The following is a 19,882-nucleotide window of genomic DNA, read 5'->3' as shown; positions in this document are numbered from 1 at the left end:
CATCCTTCTGCGGTGCATCGTGTGACAGATCCCAAGAACCTCACACATTCCACGGGAAACCAGGGCCAGGAGTGTGACTGCAGAGTTGCTCACGTGGTGCAAATACACATTACAGATTACTCAGGTAATTTCTTCCTCTACCCGTACTCTTATTACTTGATCACGGAAAAGGATTTTTTTTTTTTTTTTTTTTTTTAATACTAATCTTATGAAAGAAGCTTGCAGGGATATCAGCTGTCAAATATTAACCAGCAAAGCCGGATAACTGAGATTTGTCTTAAACAGAATAATATTTTTCACATTATAAAATCCTGCCATTTTCCTGAGGGGAGAACACAGTGCAAAACTGGTACCTACCTCTCCTACTGTATACTTCTGAATTCCTCTCTTTGCACTCAAAATTCCAAATTCAAAAGCAGAATATAAAAACAGGGGAAAAAAATTGTATTGGAAGCAAAATCCTCTTCATTTCGTTTGCCTTACTACTATCTTTTTTTTAAATGGTGAAACAAAAAATTTCACTTCTCTGCTAAAAAATGTATTTTTGTAAATCTCCTTTTCAGCCAGGAAAAGATGTTAGTAAAATGAGAGACAGACAGAGAGAAGAAAAATTTCAAGCATGATTAAATCAAATAGGGTGAGTATATGTTTTATTTTCACTATATATTGCCTACCTCATCAGGGCAAGGAAACTCAACTGTAAGAGAGTCGAGTTTGGCTCACTGCATTAGGGCTGCATTAAACCTTCCCAAATAATTTTCTCCTCACAAGGACAGAACAAAATCAGAGTGTGTGCTCCAGTTCAGAAATGGTACTGAAATCCAAACAATATATGATACTTAACCACCGAACTCTCACAAGGTGACCAGCAATGTCCTTGTAGCACCTTCCCATTCAAACACATCTCCTAGCTGTACATATGGAGCCTGTCCCTCCATGTGCTGTTTTGATAAAAGCACAAAAGACAGCCTACAACCTATTTATGTTCAAACCTCATTATCTCTCTCTGTGCCATAATAAAGGAGTTGTGTGGAGGATCAGAGATATCACAAACACACGATCCATGACCCACTGTTTAAAAGCAGATGATGCGCCATGGAAAAAAGGGTGCAAGGAAGTGTTAGGAGATGCGATGCATCTGTCGGCCACCTCATCTTATCTTTACCCAGGAGCACACTGCCACAGAAGCTGAGAGGGTCACGTTTGAACAACGTGTTCTTCAAGTCAGGTTTCAATTGTTTGCTGAAATTTGCCTGCTGTTTGCAAAAGATGGGAGCTACAGTAGGACATGAGTGTTTGGAAGTTGGCCACTTCAAAGCACAAGCTAGAAGAGGAGCATGGCTTAGTGGTACCTGTATCAGGAGCATTAAGCAATCACCAAACCATGCTACTTGTAGCCACTTCATGAGACAAACAATTAGAGAGGGGAAATATAAAAATCAATGTTCTGCAATAAATACAAACTTCTCCACCTTCTGTGAGATCCACAGAGCACTAGCAGATCCCTGTCAGCCATCTCCTGACCACTGAGTGATGACTGCGCTGACCCACTGTGAGCTGCAGACTCTCATGTTTGCATTCACATGGGTAATCCACTCCTGAAGCACAAAACAACTCCGAGTCATAGATTTGAATCGGGGTCACTAACCTCACATGTGATGGAAGGATGGCAGCTTGGGGTTAGGTAGCTCTACTGTCTTGGAAGTTGGATCCCGAGACTCCTGTTACAAACAGACAAGTCCTGTCCACTGTTCAGGTAAAACTGAAACCAAGGATCAGAAAATCTGAGCAATAAGATCTATCCTTCAAATCGAGCAACAGGCAAAAAGTCCACGATGGTAGAAAACTACTCCTGAGACCAATGGGCTGGGGAGGCTGCTTGTGATCCAACAGATGATCTTCTAAAAAGATATCACAAAGTAAAAGATGTTAGAGGGGTAGATGCACTTGTTTTCTTTGCAGAAGAACGATGCTGTATTCTTTGTAGAAAGAAGAGGGTTTCTTTTTATGGAACTCTCAGATGGTTGAGACGCTAACCCAAGAACTCAGAACTGTCCCCAGAAAGGGGCTGAGGTAAGTGGATCAAACAGCTTCTGTATCAGTACAAGGAGAAGCCAGGAGGATTTAGAGAGTAGTTTCAGATTAACATTTAGGTCATTCAGAGTAATTTATGAGATAGGTCTCCAGGAGATCACAATGGGAGCAAGCTGTCCAAGCACCGCATTCACCTCTAGAACTGTCCCCCAGTTTACTCCCCTCAGGCAGAGAAAAACAACACTGGTGTCCTCAACAGAAAATTTGCACCCCTGTAAGTTTTTATTCCTTGGGTGTGAGGTTAACCTCCTGTGTTTATTCCAAGAAGCAAACTTGGAACTAAGCCTGGGACAACTTTAGAATTTCAGCTCTGGAAGAAGTTAAATAAGAATGAATTCATAGGTAATTGTTCCAGACTCATTCAACATTCACCATTTCCATCTGCCTAAATCAGAGATGCAAGAACTTCAAATGTCTGATCAGGCACCCTGACTGAACGCTCAGCTTTGAAACAAAATCTTTAAACTAGATGAATTTTGACTGTTCCAAGTTGAATGTTCACATAAATTTGCTTCTGCCTTTTATCACTGTCCATTAACACTAAGCATATTTTATGTTTCAGCTTGGGAAAGTATACAACAGGTGCACAGTAGCATATCATCCTTTTCTTCGTATTCCCAAAGGTCAAGGTTTCTTACACAAATTGGAAAAAAAAAAAAAAAGACCTTTAATCTGTTAAATTGTTTTCAAGATCCAAAACATGAAAAAAAAAAAAAAGGCCACATTTGTGATGGACTCAGAATCTTTTTGCTGAGTACCTAAGCACTAGCAGTTCTGCATTGATTTATTTTTTTATTTAGTGAAATGTCTGGACACAGATATACAGATTAACCTTTTTTTTTTTTTTTTTCCTTTCTCATATTTACTGTGTCACCTTCTTTGATATAAGAACTACAAGTGTTTTGATAAATGGACTGAAAGGTTGTCTGGTTACACCATAGCTTCTACTTGTGTCCTCTGCTGAAATGCTATGATGTACCCTTCCAAAGCAATGCTGCTCCATGACTCACAGCAATTACTTCTGTGCCTCTCAAAACAATAGCTCACTGGGGATATAGGGCCTCAAACAAGCTAGAACAATTTATACCACCCATTTATTTTTACTTCTTTTCCAATGATAGATACTCACTGTCACAAAACGCCAGTTTATGTGAAGATTATAAATCTTCCAGCACGGACAACTAACTGCAGGCCATTTTAAATATGCACTTTATAACACTCGAATTTGCTGCTATGGCAAATTAAATTCCTGAAAACTCATCATAATGTGAACTAACTCTTCTCAATGCTTAACAAAAAATAAAATCAAGAAGTCAAACCAAAGATCCACATAGCCAGCTAGCCTGTTGTTAACAGTGGCCAGTAACAGATGACTTAGGGAAGAGCAAAGGAACAGGGTAAATATACAATAATTCTTGCCCAGAATGTCCTCCCAGCCTCCAGTGAGTTGAGGTTCAAGCAAATTTCTGTTCTTAATTCCAACCAACACAAGAGACTAAGCCTTCAAAAGTGACTGAGACTGCAAACTAAATACATTTTTCACGAACATTAGCAGTCTCTCAGTAAAAGGCTCCATTTGCACATTAGAAAAGAAATCTAGTATAATGCTTATTTGTAGATCAGTAGAAATCTTTTACAAGAACACTGGAGTTTATTAAATGTCTCGGAATTATTCCTTTAGCTCACAGCCCTTCAGCTTCAGTTCTGGTTCCTAAACCAACACGCTTCAGATACCACTTGCAGCACTATCTTATTTTAGGAGACTAGTGAGACCTCAACCCTTTTGGGTTGTGCACATGGAAGAGCTGTGCCACAAATACTGGCGGATGCTGCACCTTACTCCCCAGACACAAAACCAACTCCACCTCCAAATGATACTCAAGAAAACCCCCAAAAGCCTCTCAGCCGAACCCTGTGCGGCCCAAGGCAGGCCCAGTCCTTGTCGCTGCCGCTAGAAGACGGCAGTGAGACGTGCTGGGGAGCACAGGAACAGAGGGTCTCCATAAGAGGTTTCTAGCACTGACTTTTTCCCAAAGAGCCAATGGCAGAATTGTGAATTCTAGCAAGATATGAGCTAACCTGTCTCATACCCTTTCCTGCAGATTGTATCGTAAGATCCTTGTCTTCTCTTGAAGAGCATTTTCATAGTTACCTCTAATATGTATGCTAAGTAGCCCAAGTCTTGATAACCCCAATCCAGTCAACTCACTGTATCAGGTGCTGACAGTCCTGAAGAACTTGGGGCTTAGTAGCTGATGTGACATAAACTCAAGGCGACTGTGGGAAAGAAATCTCAGATCTGGCATTTAAACAGGAAACTCAAGGGTTTCTTGCATGTAGATATTTTTCCTAACCCTATAATTTATGAGGGAAAATTATTCTTCAAAACCTGCAGTTCTGTTCTTACAGCAATCAATGGGAAAATACAAGGAAAACCAGAATCTTTTCAAATGAGATCTGGTGTATTTATCTACTCTGGATGCCCTTCCCACCTACCTTAAGGCCTTTTTTATTTATTCATTGCCTAATACAGTTCATTTCAGAGATTTAGTTTTCTTTTTCACCATTAGGCAAGTATGTCTTCTATATTAGTGAAGGCCAATACTAACAATAGTATCATACTTACAGGTAAAATAAATCACCTTCTGCAATACTCCTGAGTTACTGGAAGCAGATTTACATTATCTAGGATATGCTACCACACACTATTTTAAACATATTTTTAAACATCTGAATAACTAAATGGGTAAATCCTGAGAACCTTACTCGGTGTTTATTCAGCCCTTACTTACTGAGACGAACTCCCAAGGACAAAGTAAACAGTGAGAGAAGACCTCAGGCCTTCACCCACAGTTATAAACAATGAATTCAGCATAAACTGTGATTCCCGGCTGACACCAGGAGAAAAGCAGCAGCTAATGCTGCTCATTTTGCTTCCACAATGCTTCTATGAGAAGAGATTTACTTTCTCCTCATTTTGCTTCCACAACGCTTCTATGAGAAGAGGTTTACTTTCCCTCTAATAAACCTTACTCCATCTAACACCTTCCCCCTTCACTCCCACCGCTAGACCAGCAAAAAGAAACTTCGATGAACTATTGCTTCATGAGATGCTGAATAAAATTGCAAAAAGAGAAAAAAAACCTTAGTAAGAGGCCTACTGCCCAAATACTGATGAAGTGTGCCTGACTGATGCATTTGATGCTGCTATAGAAAGTAAAAAGCCACTTAGAAATACCATTGCATCTGTATCACCTTGGACCAGGGAGTCCTCAATACCCAGCACTCAAATGTCACACCTGTCATTGGCAAGATCTCTGTCTGCACAACTTCAGTTTGATGCTCATGTTGCAAGTGGGTAAGCTAAGGAAAGGCAACAATCCGACAGGATCACACAGCAAACCAGCAATACTAAACAAAATCTAGGATTTTGTTCCCAAATTCCACGCTACTCATTGCAAATATGGTCAATTCAAAAATTTTAAAACTAACGGAAAACAATTACGCTGTTTTTCCTACAATTATTGTATTCCCCATGAAAACTCTATTTAATCGTGTCAGGGCCCAGAGACATCCTGACTGATGATCAAGGGCATCTCCCATCATATCGCATTTCACTTGTATTTCAGTTTTTCTTTTACAGTTAAGTTCTTCTACAAAAAGGAGCACAAAAAGGAGTCCGTTTTCTTCACTGTGAGATCTGGACAGACAGAATAACCCGACTGCTTAATACATTCATGGCTACCCACAAAACCAAGATAAACAAGGGGTCTGGAAAGGCCATTCACTATATATAAATATGCTTGTGATCTGAGAGACATCCCCATCCCGCTCTCCTCGGAACATAACACTCCAGGGAGACAATTGGGTTTGCTCAAGGCTGTGGGCTTCAGGCGAATACATTCTCTGGATCTAGAGAGGAGCAATCAGAGTTGGTTAGTTTGCGGCATTGATGAGAGTGTTGTACCCATCAAATCTGACATAATCACTTTGAAGAGTATAGAAAAAGAAATCAAAAATCTTCTGTTACAATGGAGGGCCGCTGCTGTTGATGGACTTCTGTGAATAAAAATGAGCATAAGGATACATAAAGAATGAATCAAAATTAAGTTGCTTTATTCTATCTCCTACAAACGGAGTGATGCTATGCTATCTGAACGCAAATGAAGGAACAACATTTTATAACTTTCCTTGCTACAGAATCTGGAATACGATCTCCTTCCTACAACAGAAGAAATGAAATCCCCACACCCTATTAAAATATAGAACTGTTATAGTTAGGAAATAAAGGTGCAAGGTGCTAGCTTCTAGAGCTAGATCTACTAACAAGTAGCCTTGTGCTTTAAGTAGAGAGGCTCGAATTAGGCAGCCCAATATTTCTGGCAGTCAGAATCTTATTAGGGTCAACATAAATATGTTGGAAGCTCAGCCTCTCTTGCTCACTCTTTATAAGGCAAACCATAGGAAAAGCAGTACGGAACAGGGGAGGAGCCGTATTAGTAGTCAGATCTGGAGGAAGCCCAACATAAGCCCTTAGATCCATTGCGCTCACATCAAAAAGAATAGAAAATCCAAGGGAGGAAGAAAACAGATCTCTGGTTTACACATTGTTTATCATACCATGCAATACACTACTGTCTGTAGTGTGTTAATGCTGTCATTTTAGAACACAGAAAAACCTTGCAACATACAAGGCAAAATTTCCAACTCAGATGTCATACACTCCCAAAGCACTGGACAGGTGCAGTTTGTAAAAGTATAGACATAACAATTAAAAACTATGAAGCACCTCAGTCTCTCACCTAATAAAACTGCAATAACAGTTCCTACTCTCTTACTCCATTCTTTCGCTGATGCAAAGAACCCCACGACGACCGAAGAGAAGACACTTCAGAAAGGCTCAGTATTATAAATCCAAGACCCTAGCACATGGCTCTGTGTCACACAGGATAGTTTGCAGTTCACTGCAGTATGGAAACCACCACGTCTGTTGGAATTTTCAAAGCAAGTGTTTTCACTGATGTCAGTGGGACATCTCTAGAGTATCAGACTTCATAAAGTCTCCATGCAGAATATTTTCAAAGCATTCGCTCTGTCCACATCTATTCTTTGAGTCTTTGAACTCAAATGTTCACAAAAGGGAAGGAGAGTTGACCGTATAGTTTTCTGGAAACGTTACTAAGCATTATTTAGTTTATGTACAACAGGGACTGTATTGCTTTCAGCTACATTCCCCGGAACAGGCTGTTTATCAGCGAAGAAATGGAGTGTGAGCCTTGGATGTCTCTCATGGGCATACACTAAATAGGAACGTCCCATTCTCCCAGTCATCAAGGCATACCTTGAGCTTTGAATTATGTCAGGCCAGGAACAAAGGAATCTGGCTTATAACAGAAACTTTTAATAACTCATTTACTGAGAAAGCCTCCCTTTCATCTCTGCCAAGCTTTAGGAAAGGCTAGGAGGCAAGCAGAAATAAACATCATACAGACTCACCACTGCCTGCTCTAAAGTAAACTCCCCAACTTCCTATTTACATTTCAAGATCTTAAGCTTTGTGGTTTACTAGTTCTGCAAGTAAGAGCTTTGGGTTTTGGACGCTGCCTGCACATGATCTCCCACCACTACTGAAGTCTTCCTAGCTTTTATTAATATAATAAGGAGGTCAGAAAAGCAAAAATCTTTTATGTAACTAGCTAGCAGAAATATTTTACTTCTCGCCTTTTAAAAACAAAACAAAGCAAACAAAGCACACAATGTCAAATTAACGCCAGCAAAGAGTTTATTACAGCTTTGTTTGTTTCTTTTTCAAACCAAGGATGCTAGAACATAGAATGAGAGAGTCTCATTTAAAAATAGGGTGTGGAAGACTTCTCCAAGGGACAAGTTGAAGGCGATGGCAATTTTATGGATACATAACCTTCCTAAGGCCAAAGGCTGAAAAGGCACCTAAATTGGCTCTGCGACCTTTTCCTCAGAAGGCTAAATCTGCATATACCGAGGACGGGCAACCTGTAACAACTGTCATGAAGTAAATGTGGTTTTCATTTCATGCAGCCCTCCCTGAATGTAAAATGTCTTCATTAGCTGGGAAGTCAGCACTGTGACTGCTGCCAGATGCAATATATAAGCCAGCAGAACCGAACTGAATGAGGACAGAGCAAAGGAGAGGTTCCTACAATATTGATTTATTTCTCCCATTTGAAAGACACCAGCTCTGTGACTCATGTGCAGAACAGGCCTTACAGAAGAGGGGAATATTAAAAAAAGCAAGAGGGCAGGCGCTTATCAGTTTCATAAAGCTCTCATAGAATATTTCAAAAACTTGTCTAGGCTACCCGACCTTCGATAGTTTTGCTTTTATTTTTTCCTACTGCATTCCTCCCCCTTCTCCCCATCTGCCTGACTCTCCCAAACCCAGCCCCTTTCCCCTGGTCAGGAGAAGGATGAATCGCCGCCGTTGCGGAACCCTGGGTCACAGCCAGCTGGCGCTCAGAGATGTTGCCCTGGGCTTCTGGCCCCGTCCCCTCGGAGACTGCACGTTTCACACCAGGGATGCATGTGCAGCCGTGACTGAAAAGTGCGACGCTGAAGTGCTGCACGCAGTTCCCCGACTCACTCTCCAGAAACACATTGCTTAGTGCCATCCCACTACATTAAATATACTTGGCGAAGCAAGTACCAGCCTATTCAGTCCCTGCAAGTTTTCCCCTCACCACAGATGATTTCAAGCAGCTGAAGAGTCCCTGTGTAGTAATTACTCAAAAGCCTGCTGCTTGAACAACGTGGCGTGTTCTGAAGAGGAGACTCTCGTATCAGAGCCAAAATATACTGAATCCACTTGCTGGTCTGGCTCCCACCGAGATTACAGAGATCAGGCGATGAGAACGCTTTGAGCCAGCGTGTCTCTGCAGTCTCCACTCCAGGATGTACTGGGAGGGACACGTACTGTGCATGCTCGGGGGGTGGAAACGTGCTTTGCACTCTGTTTGTGCGAACAAAGCTGGCAGCTTGGGCGGATATTGTGGAGCAAAGAAGCTCTATTGTGTTTGCCAGTCATCACAAGAATCAAATGAACAAATTTAGAATAAGCAGATTGGGCTGAAGTTCCTTTAGCAGAAAACAGGCAAAGACTAGTCAGGCTTGGTAAAAGAGAGAATGGGATATTCTTCCTAAAATAATCCATAGTAAACACTGGGACAGCAAAATGATCTGCCCGTTTTGCTGCTCATGTAGCTGCTCAAGCTCTGTCTTTCAGATCATGTAGTAAATCTGCAAAGTTAGAAGATAAATTACTTATGCCTCCCAATTTAGAAAAAACGACTAAATTATAAGCTTCAAACCACATACACAATATCACCAGGGGAAAAAAGAATTGCACACCAATCCAGGTGAGTCATTGCCCAATGACAAGAGTCACAGAAGTAACAAAAACAGATACAAAGGAAGAGACTCCATCTAAACCTGAAAAGATTCCCTGACAACCCCAGAAAAGAAGTTTTGAGTACAGAGAGCTGATAAGGAAGGAATGACTGAAGAAGCACACAGATCAGACCACCGAATGAAGACAGTAAAAAAAAAATATCAGAGACTCTAGATGGGAACACAAATCTTGTACATTTGGGAGTCAAAATGCCAGCAAATTTGGAGCCCCCTGCCTCAGCAAACTGAAATCAAGCCAGACAATGTTCCCATTAGAAGCTGCCCTGAGTGCTTCCTTCACCTGTGAATCCAAGAAGGTGTTAGAGCAAGACTGACAAATAATTTCATAATGGAACAACCGTTCTGGGACAAGTGCAAAGCAGAACAGTGATCTCTAAGTAAGCCTAATTCACCACAAAATAGGCAGAAATTAGAGTTTATACACATTTTATGAACCGGGCTATTTTATGTGGATCTCTCCTACTTTATTCAATATGCATAAATAGCACATACCATGTACACATACAAAATTAGCAAGGACCGCATAGAGCAAATAGCAAAAGAGAAGATGAGATGTTGCAAAAGAAGATCCCTGCTCTCTCTCACAATGGGCTTCCATATTTCTGGATCTTGCAGCTCTGCATGCATGTCCTCCTTGTCCTCCATAAAAGTCAGAGTCTAGGGGAAAAGGCACTATGCCCTAGTGACTTCGTAACACTCAGAACTCTTTCATATTCCTACTCCAGAAGTATCATTTATTTCTGCTTACCATTTGAAATTACTTCAAATTCCTTTCACAGCCTCTGGCTACCAAAAATCAGTCCCAGTCTGGTCCCAGTCTGTCGAGTGTCACGTAGGTTTACTCAAACCTGTACTATCTTTGACAAAAAAACTTACAATCTAATGAAACATTTTACTGCAAGGAAAAAAAAAGTTTTACTATGTGAATTTAGTGCCCACAAGAAGAGTGCTTTGCTGATATCAGGTACGGGAAACTTCAAGATTTATCTACCAGAAAGAAGCAGCAATACTGCTAAAGTACTTGCTCAAGGAATACTAGGAAATTTCTGTGTACAAGTACCATGTCACACTGCTGGTTCATATTCGGTTTTGCTATTTGCTAGCTGGCACCCGAGAGTGAACTCAGTTCTTGGCGGTTTTACACATCTGCAAAAAGGCAAGCATGCTTGTGTTCAGCACTGGGACAAGATGGTGCAAGTATCTGTACCTGAAATCCCCCTGATCACATAAAGGTTTCAGAAGAAAACAGATTTTTGAAACCTTTAAAATATCCCATAAAACCCACAAGACACTGGCAGGAAGACAAGCTTTTAGGGAAACCAATTAACTTATTCCCAGAAGTTAGGGCATGCCTGTTAGACCCATGCAAACTACCAGTTAGGAATAACATGCAAGCTCTTATTTCAATGCCCCAAACCTGCTGCTATTTTACTGTGACAAACTACTCACACATTTTGTGTAGTCGCCATGGCTACAGAAGGAAAGTCTCCTAAAAGTTCCAAAACTAAATGTGGGTGCTGGAGCTTAAAGACACTGTCTACAAAACAGGATGACGTGCAGCAGCCCACTCAGAACAGTCAGCCCCTGAGTGTCCGTCACTTGAAAGGAATATCTACACTGCACAGAGAGATCAAAGCTGCAGCAAATGAATCCCAGCCCTAAACTAAGGGACAATCCTTCACAAGTAAAAGGACAGCTTATTTACCATTCCAAACGCAAATTTTGCTGATCACTTTCACCAGGGCGAAGGAGGCAGCAGAGAATCATGTAAAATGAAAAACTGCCCAAAAATACTCAGAAAACCATCTTTTCTTTTTTTCTCATGGATAATGGATGAGCCCTGAGGTGGCACTGACTTTCAGCAACTACCAACTCAGACCTGGACATGGATCAGTAACCTAATTACAACATGCTTTTTGCTTCTTTCATGAGCTACTCAAGTACCTCAACAGAAACACAAAATGCTTTGTGTGTGTCTGATTACCCCAAACTGTCAGTGGTTAATTCCAAATGTATATCCTCACTTAAAAATGGTAGTTCTACCACAAATTAAACTATTATAGCCATGAGGAAAATTAGGTTTCACATTTGTACTTTCTAAAATATCAAAGGCATGATTAGCAAAGTCTTTTGTTCAAGATCTCTAGAGTCCTTAAGGTAATGAAAACTAGGTCATGGAGCAGTTTCTCTTGAAGTTTATAGTAAATGTTGTGTTCAAGCAATACCTGCTTCTGTGACTCATGGAGTATTTGGTGTAGAGAATGGAAATACTGTACCAACATACACATGCCAATGGTAGTGCCCCTGCCCTCACCAAAAAAGGAGGAAGGGAGGAGAGAAAGAAAGGCACAGCAGATGACTTCGAACAGTTTCCTGTTACGATCCCTTGAACAAAATCCAGCCGTACTTTCACCCTGCTTTCTGTTTTCTGAATTTCTCCTGACAGTTGGCTCTTTCGTTTGCCAGAACCACAACAAAGGACGGCCTTGAGTTTCCACACAGGCCATTTTCTCCCTCTCCCGCCTCTGATCATCTCACAAAGGTATTATTGTTGCTGGCTCACTGGGGCTCAGTGCACCTGAGGCAGATCAAAGGCATTTTTAATGCCCGCCTGACCACACAGGTCTCTCTCCCACTGCATTAAATTAAACTCGATGATTAATCTCTGTAGCCCTGAGGGTCCCTTGGTGCACACGGAGAGAGAAAATATATATTTCTATCAAAACACAAGTATAATATACTTTCATTTTATAGCCCTAATTAAAAAAAGGAACAGCTAATTTCAGCCAAATGCAGCTGCATATAAGTCTCATTTAAACACAAATACAACTGCTCTGTGTGCTCTACATTCACTTCATACAGTCTATGCAGGTAATAGATAAAAGAACAGTAAACCAAAGTCCTTTCACAGATTAAATCCAGAGAAGTTTAGAATTCGCTTATTGTCTGCTGGCTAGAAATTGTTGTACTTCTGAGTAGATGAGTGAAGGCAGGCAGTTAAGGAAATAATTATAAAATGGTGAGTAGTTACATTTAAATAAAAATCTACTTCAATCCAGTAAAAAACTGCACAAGCATCTGTTCCCCAGTTTGCATTCAAGTGATTAAAGAGCCTAAAAAGGTTCTACCTTGTCTGTGGAGTGTAGTCTGTGCATGACTTCGGTGTTAATTTAATGACCAAACAGAACATTGACTAACATCAACATGGACTTCACCATGTCACTTTTGTCACACTAGGATATTTAAAGGAGCCACATCTCTCATGCTCATTGAATATGCACACAAAAAGTGCTGTCGAAGTGTTTATACTGATATGCCATGCTCTAATTTGGGAAGGGAAACAACCTGTAGTTGTGAACTGGGTCTACGTTAGAGCTTACCAATATAAATATATAAAAAATTAATAAATAACCACACACACGTGCTCCTCCAACACTACTTACGTGAAAGGAACGAGTGAGAGCCAGCTGGCCCTTTTCCAGCTGCTCAGCATTGTCCTCACACCTTTTGGGGAAACTGTCTGAGAGCTCCTCAGCTTATTTCAGTCCAGTACTTCGCCTCTATTAACCCAACACATTGTAATAATTTAAACTAACTCAGCCAAATTGAACAGGTTAGGAGGAGTTCATGCAAACATCATCTTCTGAAAGGGCACAAACCTCCATCAAAAAAAAATGGAAATAAAAGTAGCAGCAGGCTCAAAGGGCAACTTCTCCCCCCAGAGCTGGGATTTGCAGAGTGCCCCACCTGCCCTATGACAGAAAAAGAGATACCAACGTAATTTTTCAGAGATAGAATAAGCTAAGAGTGATGGAGTCTGGGGTTTGAAATTCTTGTTTAGGAAGGAATACAAATATATTCCAACTGGTCTACAAGAATATAAGCTTGTGTTAAATGTTCTGCTTCACAATATTGGGATTATTCACATCTTTAAATTCAATCATGTGCTTAAATGCTTTGCTGAACTACAATCCATGTGACAAGATCACCATTTATTCATGCTCAAGATCACCATGTATTCATGCTGTTACTACAAAGACAACGTAAGTTACTGTTAAGCCTGATGTTTTATTATCAGCTTCCTTTCTTTTTCTCTACTGGAGCTCTCTCCACAAGCATGTTAGTCCTCTCTAACACCTCTAGCACTCCAATTGCCATTTGCTCATTTTCAAAAAATCCAAGTTATCATCAGTCTAAATTTAAGACCGAAATGAGTTTTAAATGAAAAATGTGGCAGAAAAGGGTGCTTATCTAAATGGAATGCTTTCAGACTCATACATTTTAAAAAGGTATAAATTTCAAAAGCAGACACTAAATTTTAATTGCAATCTCAGAAAAAGCTTTTGTATTAATTCACTGAGAAAAATTAGCAAAGTGAAAATTGCTTATTGGGGTTTTCCTCTCTTTCTAGTCATGATACGTATCATAATTCTATATGTGATGGTGACTTTCAGAGGCAGAAGGATTTATATTGATTAAGTGAAGAGGTGGGGGAGAAGGGCTGTGACTGGAGACATGCACTCCTCCAAAGACACTTCTGTAACACATTAGTGACAGGCTTGCCACAGATAACTCAAGCTCAGAGTCTCTGGCTCAGATTTCAGGCTGCTCTTTAAGCCACTCTAGCATCACGGTTTTTACTTTCCATGTCATTTTTCGGTATTGATTTCTACTACTATTAAAGTTCTTGCTTAGTAGCAAATGCATAGTAATATATAATTAATATCCAAAGGTAAAGATAGCGTTACCAGAAAAAAAATCAAGGAAAAGGGTGAAAAGGACAAAGGTAATTTTTTCCTTCAAAAACATTACTTAGTATATTCCATACAAATGAGGACTACACATACAACCTACCCCCATGTGGCATGAAGATGTTCCACAGATCATGGCAACTCGGGATGTAATTGGTTGGTTCTCACATGGCAGGTTATAGCCTTTCACATCTGCTCCAATTACTCCTATTAAAACAAAATTAAAATTCTATTTTAAAGAAGAGCAAGCCAACCATCACAAAACAGAGCTTTTCCACACACAAATAATCGCCGAGTGTTTCACACCACTGCCACAAAACAAAGAGACCTACTTAGTCAAAAAATAAAGTTATTTTAAAACGCATTTTTATTCCAGATATACGAGGACGCAAGATGATTTCTTCTATATTCATGTTTATCATAATAATTTTAAATGTTATTTTGACTATACGCTGACCTTTATTCTCTTAGGTAGTACACTAACACGCAGAATAAAAGACTGCCCTGTTGGGAAAGGCAGTACAGTAGACTGCAGATATGTTTATTTGTTCGCCGTCTATCACGCATATACTATATGATGTGTTTGGTCAGGGGATGAGTTGGAGAAAGCGGTAACTTGGCAGGAGACTTGAAGGCTGACGGTTTTGTTGTCTTTGGTGCTGCTGTTCTGTCCATGTCGAACCATTTAAAGGAAGATTACTCCTTCCCTTAGAGAAACTGTGCTTGGCTCTGAGGAGCTTCTGCGTGCAGGACAGGACAGAGGACAAAGTCAGCAAGGACTCAGCCTGCAGCAGAAACTTATACCCAGGAGATGCCAGAGAGGAGCCAGGAGCTTGTTTACAGAACAGGGCCGACCTGCAGCCAAGCTTCAGCATGTATCACATCCTGAGTAACTCACTTCAGAGGAGGCTGAAGTGGAAATCCTGCCCTCTCCTTCTCTCCCAGCCTGCATTCCTGCATCATGTTGTGCTGCCCCCAGCAAAATGCAGCAGCCCAACAAGTAATATTCTTTTGTTTGTCTTTTTTTTTTTTCTTGAGCGTTACTTTTCGACTGGCAAACTGGTCACCAGACTGTGCATCGCATCTGCTAAAAAAAAAAGAAAAATAAAAAATTCTCCTCATTGTAGAGGGATCATGAAAGTATTTGCTGAACATTGTGAAAGACACCAAGTGTTACCACTGGTTAGTAGGCTATGTTGCATTAGCACCTTCTTGTTTAGCTCACCATTGCAAGATTCTGCTATCGAATTGGTCTGTTGGGGTCCGTCTTATCATGACTGCCATGGTTATCATGGTATTATCACGGCTGGAAGTTATCTAAATAATCAGAAAATTAGGGCAAAAATTTACAGTGTTTACCATTCTGTCCTTATGTCGCCTTATCCTAGCTGGCTTGTAACTACGTAGGAGCATAGCTGTCATACACAGAGTCTATTTGTAAGGAAAAACAGAAAGCTAAAAGTATGGCTTCTACCTCTTATGCTTTTTTTTTCCCGACTGTTCAAACACAGACATGCATGAGTTTGTATTAAGAATTTTGGATAGTGTCTTCTAAAAGGCAATTTCCTGTACTAGGCAACACTGTAATAGAATTTCTAGAAGGACTTAAAAATATTGTTCACACTTCAGAGGGAACAAATCTATTAAACTGAATTGTCAGCATATGATGCAAATGTATTTTCATAAACAATACAAAATTGAAGAGCCTTGTGTTTAGATATTTTTAACCACCCAGAAAACATGCATTCTGCAGAATACGCATTCTGGGCCTTTTTGAAATCAGGGGGATTTTGTCAGTGGCTTTACTAGCGTTTAGGGTTGCTAGAGTTGTCTTCTTTGTGATTAATGGAAGTCAGACAGCAAGTAAGTCTGAAACATTGCCATAATAATGAAAGATTAGATATTTTATTTGCTAAAAAGAATTTAATTGCTGTTACAAGTCACTTTCACCTTTAACTTAGCTGGAATTTCTCATATTCTGAAGCAGACTCAACATCTTTTGAAGATCCTCAAGAGAGACTGAGAACAAGAAGTCTGTATATCACACAAATTGCAGGAGAGATTTTAGAAAAGCAGGCAATGCTTAGCATGCGCGCTCTTGGATCTCTTCCACAGTGACAAAGTGGTTTAGATACTGTACAATAAATTATCTACTTTTGCTGAAACAATGCTGATGCCTTTTTAAAAGGTGCAATGCAAACATTATTTTTATGATGCCAGTCCCAAAAGACTGGCCTCACATTTTTACCTGTAAGCTCTTTTAATAGGTCAAAATACTACTCAGCTTTCAGGTTTTTACTTTTCCATAATAGGTATCAGATGGACTGATTCAGGAGTCATGGATGATGTCCACAGCTGTACGTATTTCGTAATTCTTTATCTTATTTTACTCAAAACTTTGAAGCCTTTATAAGCTTCAGGAACCTGTCCTGCTAAAACACAATTTATATCCAGCCAAAAGCAGATCTGAACAGTGCGTCAAAAGTTATTAACACTGAAAACAAGATGTCCATCGGGTCATTTTGCTTTAGCCTGCAGGATACGAAAGAGCCCTTTTCATTATTCCACTGTTACAGACTATTTTTAAAACAACCAGCCGAATGCGTACAAGAATAAAATAGGGACACGCATTGGATGGTGGTGTCCCACAAACTAATCTAACGCTTACTATTTACAAGTCATAACCTTCAAATAAAGTGTAAACGTCAATATTTCAATACAGATCACAGCAGAATAAGCACTAAAATACCAGTACCTTTTAAAAACAAAAGTTTTACATAAACTATACATTATTTCTTTCCAATATTTTCACGTTTTAATTTACTGTTTCAAATATCTCTTCTCTATTTTCTTTTCCTCTGTGCACCCTTTATCATTATTAAAAGATTAATATGCTTTTGTGCATTGCGATCCTTAATATCTGTTGATCAGAACACAGTTTCACTTCCTAGTTCTACTATCTACGTTCTACTTTCGCTTTTCTGTTTTTCCTTCAGGATTTTCACCTCTGTATTCTACACACTGTAGGTTAAACTAGACTTGAAAAAAATGAAGGTTCTTCCTATTAACAGCTCTGGCTGAAGGAGTATTTGAGTATTTGAGTTCAGTATTTGAGATGTAGCCACACTAGTAATTCTCTTTACCTACATTTGCACTCTCCAGCTCTCCTGCTGTCTTTTTCACTATCCAAATGTTTTCCTTTTTATTGCCTTTTCTACTAGTTTCCCTACATATTTATTACCCTTCCCAGATTGAAAAGGCTGAGTTCTATCCTAGATTTTCCTCCTTTCCCAGGCTCTGCTCTGTTACTGTGTGATTAGCATATAGGTTCTGCCATTTGCTTTACCAACACTTCCCCCCATAAGGCGTCTCTCCCTCTCCAACAATAACCTATACATTCCTTCTCTCTTGGCAATGGTTTCGTTAGTCTGCTAGTGTTTGTGGTGCCATCTGGGAAAACAGATTCTGATAAACAGGACTGGCAGAAGCAGACTGGCTCTATCCACTGAAGTCTCACTCCGCTGGATGCCAGTAGCTATATATCTCTAATGTTGGAGTTTCCTTATAGAAGACTACAGCCAATGAACAGCTCTCTGTTCTTCTTTAAATTCAATTCATTGATTCCGGCACATGAAATTTGCTGTGCAAACCTTTTGTGCTCTGAATCCAGTAGTCATATAATGATGCCAATTAAACAAGGACCCTCCACTGTCATTTTCACATGTTCTGTGACAATTTGGTTTTTCACCAGGTTCATTAGTTCAGGCCAGCTTATTATCACACCCTTTCCAAGAATACAAAACTGCTAGGGCACATAGTTTTTTAAGTAAGTCACAACAGCAGGAACACAACTACGGCACTAGAAGTCAGTCTCTACGTAATCCTTTCTGGGGGAATAAGAAAAGCAATCTACCTGATTACTTAACCTCATCAGAAACAGTTATCAGAGGCAGAGGAAATGGATTTAAACATTTTAAAAGTTCCAGGCCACAAGTTCTGGAAGAAGACGTGAGATATAAAATACCACAAAATATTTGAAACAAAACTGGTACTTGAGCAGCAAATCATACTTCATTTAGATCTAGAGAAAAATACTCTGATGAGCAATAGATTTCCATTGAACAGTACTGTTTCAATAACACTGAAACTTTCTGAGGTAAGACTTTTTTCTAAACTATCAAACTAAAAAGCCTTAGTTTCCTGCTGAAAAATTACATTGAATCACCTTTTATTGATTGTATTTAGATAAGGCCAAACAGCATAGTTGAAGCAACTGAGCCTCATGAAATATATTTCAACACAGTTGAAAATGAGCATATCAGAATATTGTGCTGGAAAAGAAAAAAAATCTAAGCATCAGGCCTCTCACTCCAGCTACAAAGTCTGAAGTCACAGAAGGGAAATGCTGTGCAGAGGTCAGTTCCCCCTCTACTCGTGTTGGCTAGTTTAGATACACAGTATTTACATATTCTAACTCCCCAGACCAAAAGCAGAGGTTTTGGTATATATCCCACATTGTGCTGGCATAAATGTATGTGAAAAAATCTCTATTGTATTATTTAAACAAAGCATGAATTGCTTCTAAAACTAAGAAAGACAACAAACTATGAACAGCCTCAGACATGAAACTTCTCCCTTAGAATGTTGGGGGGGGTTTTATTGTTGTTGTTGGTTGGTTGGTTTGGGTTTTTGCCTTTTTTGTTTGGTTGGTTGCTTTTTGGTTTGGTTTGGGTTTTGTTTTGTTATGTTTTGCCTATCCCTACAGTTTTGAGCAACAGAAGATGTGAACTCACAGCAAACTGACATGCCAACACATTGGGGTTTCAGTTCACAAATTCAAAGTGGAACTAGTAGAAGTTAATAACCAATTTGCAAATCCAGCTGAAGAGCAATAAACAGTGAGAGCCCCTTTCTACAAGCAGATAAACTAGCAGTTATTGTGGGGGGTTTCTTATTTTAGTTACGCTATTTCATAAGAACAGCATGAGAGCAAATTGCTAGATACAAAACAGGCTGTGAGAAAAACGGCTTTCTGAAATTAATTCGATACATTCCTGTTTCCAAGAATAGTAAATATCTGACAGAGTACCTAGTCCTCCAGCATGTGCATCAATGAGCGATGCCGCTACTGCAATCCCTTCAGGGAGACCGAGATCTTTTGCAGCTTCTGGCGTTAGACCTTTTCCAACAGGCTCTCCAGGAGACAAGACGTGGTTTCCTGGGCAGACACAAGAAAAACCAAACACCTGTCAATTTACTAAACAGAAAAACAAATGTGTATGTTATTACAAGAATTCCTTTCCTCTCCCTCAAGTTAGCGTGGTATATTTAAAACAAAAAGGTGCATCAAAGAACTCTGTCTGATTAAGAAGTCTGTCTGTATATTAAAATCGACCATGCTAGATCAGGCTGTCCCATAGCAATTTAAAAGTTCAAAAGTATTCAATGTCCTATCTAGCCACAGAGAAAGATTTCACCACAAGCAATTACATTCCGCTTGGCATCTTTCCAAGAGATATGAAATACTTATGCAGAAATCCCGAGTTCTTGCGGCAGTGGCTGCCTGGGCTGCCTGCGGCCATTCTCCGTGTGTG

General features: G+C 39.9%; 1 protein-coding gene across 4 annotated transcripts in view; it reads right to left on the bottom strand.

The window, feature by feature from the left end:
- The window catches only part of FGGY (FGGY carbohydrate kinase domain containing), a 308,149-nt gene that overhangs the window by 52,798 nt on the left and 235,469 nt on the right, over nt 1–19,882 (bottom strand). For all 4 annotated transcript variants that reach the window (XM_065657199.1, XM_065657198.1, XM_065657200.1 and 1 more), the window contains 2 exons: nt 19,378–19,506; nt 14,392–14,495 (listed from right to left, as the gene is read on the bottom strand). In XM_065657199.1, coding sequence (XP_065513271.1) covers nt 14,392–14,495; nt 19,378–19,506 — 233 coding nt within the window. The remainder of the gene's footprint in view (nt 1–14,391; nt 14,496–19,377; nt 19,507–19,882) is intronic.

This window comes from Caloenas nicobarica, chromosome Z (assembly GCF_036013445.1).
Source record: "Caloenas nicobarica isolate bCalNic1 chromosome Z, bCalNic1.hap1, whole genome shotgun sequence".
NCBI lineage: Eukaryota > Metazoa > Chordata > Aves > Columbiformes > Columbidae > Caloenas > Caloenas nicobarica.
Note: the sequence above shows the minus strand (reverse complement) of the source record. Positions and strands in the feature narration are given on the sequence as shown.